General features: G+C 46.6%; 1 protein-coding gene across 1 annotated transcript in view; it reads left to right on the top strand.

Annotated features, from left to right (window-relative positions):
* The first annotated feature begins 1,145 nt into the window (after positions 1 to 1,145).
* Positions 1,146 to 2,365, top strand: part of LOC110026069 (WD repeat-containing protein 44-like) — an 18,905-nt gene continuing 17,685 nt past the window's right edge. The window contains 1 exon segment of the mRNA XM_020726851.1: positions 1,146 to 2,365. This exon segment is cut by the window's right edge and continues 4 nt beyond it. Coding sequence (XP_020582510.1) covers positions 1,365 to 2,365 — 1,001 coding nt within the window. The 5' untranslated portion in view covers positions 1,146 to 1,364.

Here is a 2,365-nt window from a genome sequence, read left to right as displayed (position 1 = left end):
TATGGGGACTATACTGGTTATTATATGTATTTTACAAATGTGGACCCTAGGGCTAGGTGGCTCTAAGGCTCAACTAGTTAGGTTGGGGAATCCTCAAAAAGATGCCTTTGGATGGCTGAGCTAGAGATGCCCGTCGATCGACTAGGTATGGTAGAAATATCGGTCGGTCAGGCTTGTTGCTGCTCGACTGGTTTGATTCTTCAAAGACTAGTGACGTTAACTTGGTCGGCTAGGTGGAGTTGATATGTTGATCAAGCATGGCTGCTGATCCTCAATCCCTAACAAGGAACTCTAGTTAGCGGGTGGAGGTAGGCTATCAAGCAGAAAGTAAATTACCGTAATCCGATAGATAGTTGCTCTTCGACAAAGATATCTTCCGTGGGGTGGCGGGGGGGTGGTTGAGATTCTTCTTATTGGCTCTCGATGATGTTCGGGGAGACAGTTGCATACCTCCGAGGGAATTGTAAGACCTGAGGGGTTAGCTTTTCCTCTTGGGTTGGTTGCTTTGCGGGGATGTTCTGGATTCCTTGTACTTGGTGGCTGGTTAAAACACTCAAATTCGAGCTGCTTGGCTACCACAATTAAATTTGGTCTTGAATCTTCCTATCAGATGCAGGGGCGCTCGGGTCTTTTATTGGTGGGCCTCTTGGGACACGACTTATCCTTCCCGTAGTGTTAGATTTTCTCAAGATTCGTACCACTGAAGGCACTTTTATCGAATACAATATCAATTTTTTTTTCAAATTAAAAAAAATTTAAATGTTTATTATTTTAATTTTCTTAAAAAATAATTAAGTCATTAAAAATAAAAAAAATTAATTTACATTTTAATTAATCAATAAAAATATATGGCTCAGTTGGCTCCCATTTAAAATAAATCTGATCAATACTGCTTTTATTTAATTATTATAATCATGAGCTACTATTTAAAATATATCTATTTATTTATGAAACATATATATTTTTAACTAATATTACAATAACATTGACATCATTTTACTTATAATTATTAAAAATAAATAAATAAATAAATATACTATATAATTTAATATAATATAATACAAATTTCTTATAATAATATTATAGAAATTTCTATATTATTTGACACTCGGATATTGCGAATTATAATCAACCTTGGCACGAGACCTGGAAGTGCTAGTTCTGGAAGCCGGAGACCAATTGAAGGCTCCCCGCATTATACTCCCTCGTCGCCACGGAGGCGCTTCGTCTCCCGCACGTCCAAAGTTGCCATCAACCAAGAAACCAAAAATGACAGGGCCGAGGAGACTGCATCCCGGTCTTGCAATACGCGCTATCCAACTGATCCAGGTGGAGGAGGATCGAGGAGCCCACCATTTGCTGCCATGGGCTCGTCGGGCGAAGACGCCGGGCTCGATCGCGGCATCGAGACAGAAAAACTCCCCGAGGAGGAAGCGAAAGCAAAAAATGAACAACACGATGAAGCTGAGGATGAAATCGATGACGACGATTGCTTCTTCGAGTCGCTCGACCGCGTCCCCTCGGGCGTCTCCCTCGATCTTGACCACCCCTCTTCGAGCTCTGACAGCGACGAAGACGATGGGGACGTTCGCATCTCCTTCGCCTCTGCTATAGATGCGCCTCGCTTCTCGATCTGCGTTGGGGACTTCGACGACTACTTCTACGAGGATGACGACGGCACCGGCGGCTTCGACTATGGCATCTGGATGGCGGAGCATGTCTCCCTCACCGAAAGGCGCCGCCGCCTCCTTCATGGGATGGGCCTCACAAGCAGAAAAGAGCTCACTCTTTCTAAAAGCCGCCACAGCACCAAAACAGCCTCCCACCTCTCCCTACCTCCTCTCCCCCCTTCTTCCACCGCCGACAAGCTTGCCCTTTCCGCACCAGTTCCGCCACCGTCGCCGTCTAAACCCGCCTCCCTTGCTAGATGCCTTTCTGACTCGCATATTCCCTTCGAAGCGCCGGTGGCGGAGGGGCTTGTCCGATCATTCTCTTCGCCGTCGTATCCATGGCTTAGTCGAACGGGGAAGAAAGGCGGTGCCTTTGGAGCAGGGAGCCAAAATGAGCGTGGCGGTGCTGCAGAACCAGACGACGGTGAAGCAGGCGCTGAGGCGTGCAAGATAAAAAATTTGGACACTGGTAAGGAGTTCGTGGTGAGCGAGGTCGGAAAGGACGGAACTTGCGGCCGGCTCAACGACTTGCAGACAGGGTTGCAGCTTACAATGGACGAATTCGACCGATTCATCGGCTTCTCCCCCATTGTCAAGGAGCTGATGCGTCGCGTTAATCTTGGTGAAGCTAAGAAGAGAAACGGAGGAGGCAATGACTGCTCCACGTGTCAGGGTTACGGTAGGAAGAGCTCCCA

The sequence above is a fragment of the Phalaenopsis equestris genome, unplaced genomic scaffold (assembly GCF_001263595.1).
Source record: "Phalaenopsis equestris unplaced genomic scaffold, ASM126359v1 Scaffold000348, whole genome shotgun sequence".
In the NCBI taxonomy this organism is placed as follows: Eukaryota; Viridiplantae; Streptophyta; class Magnoliopsida; order Asparagales; family Orchidaceae; genus Phalaenopsis; species Phalaenopsis equestris.
This window is presented reverse-complemented; position numbering and strand designations above follow the sequence as displayed.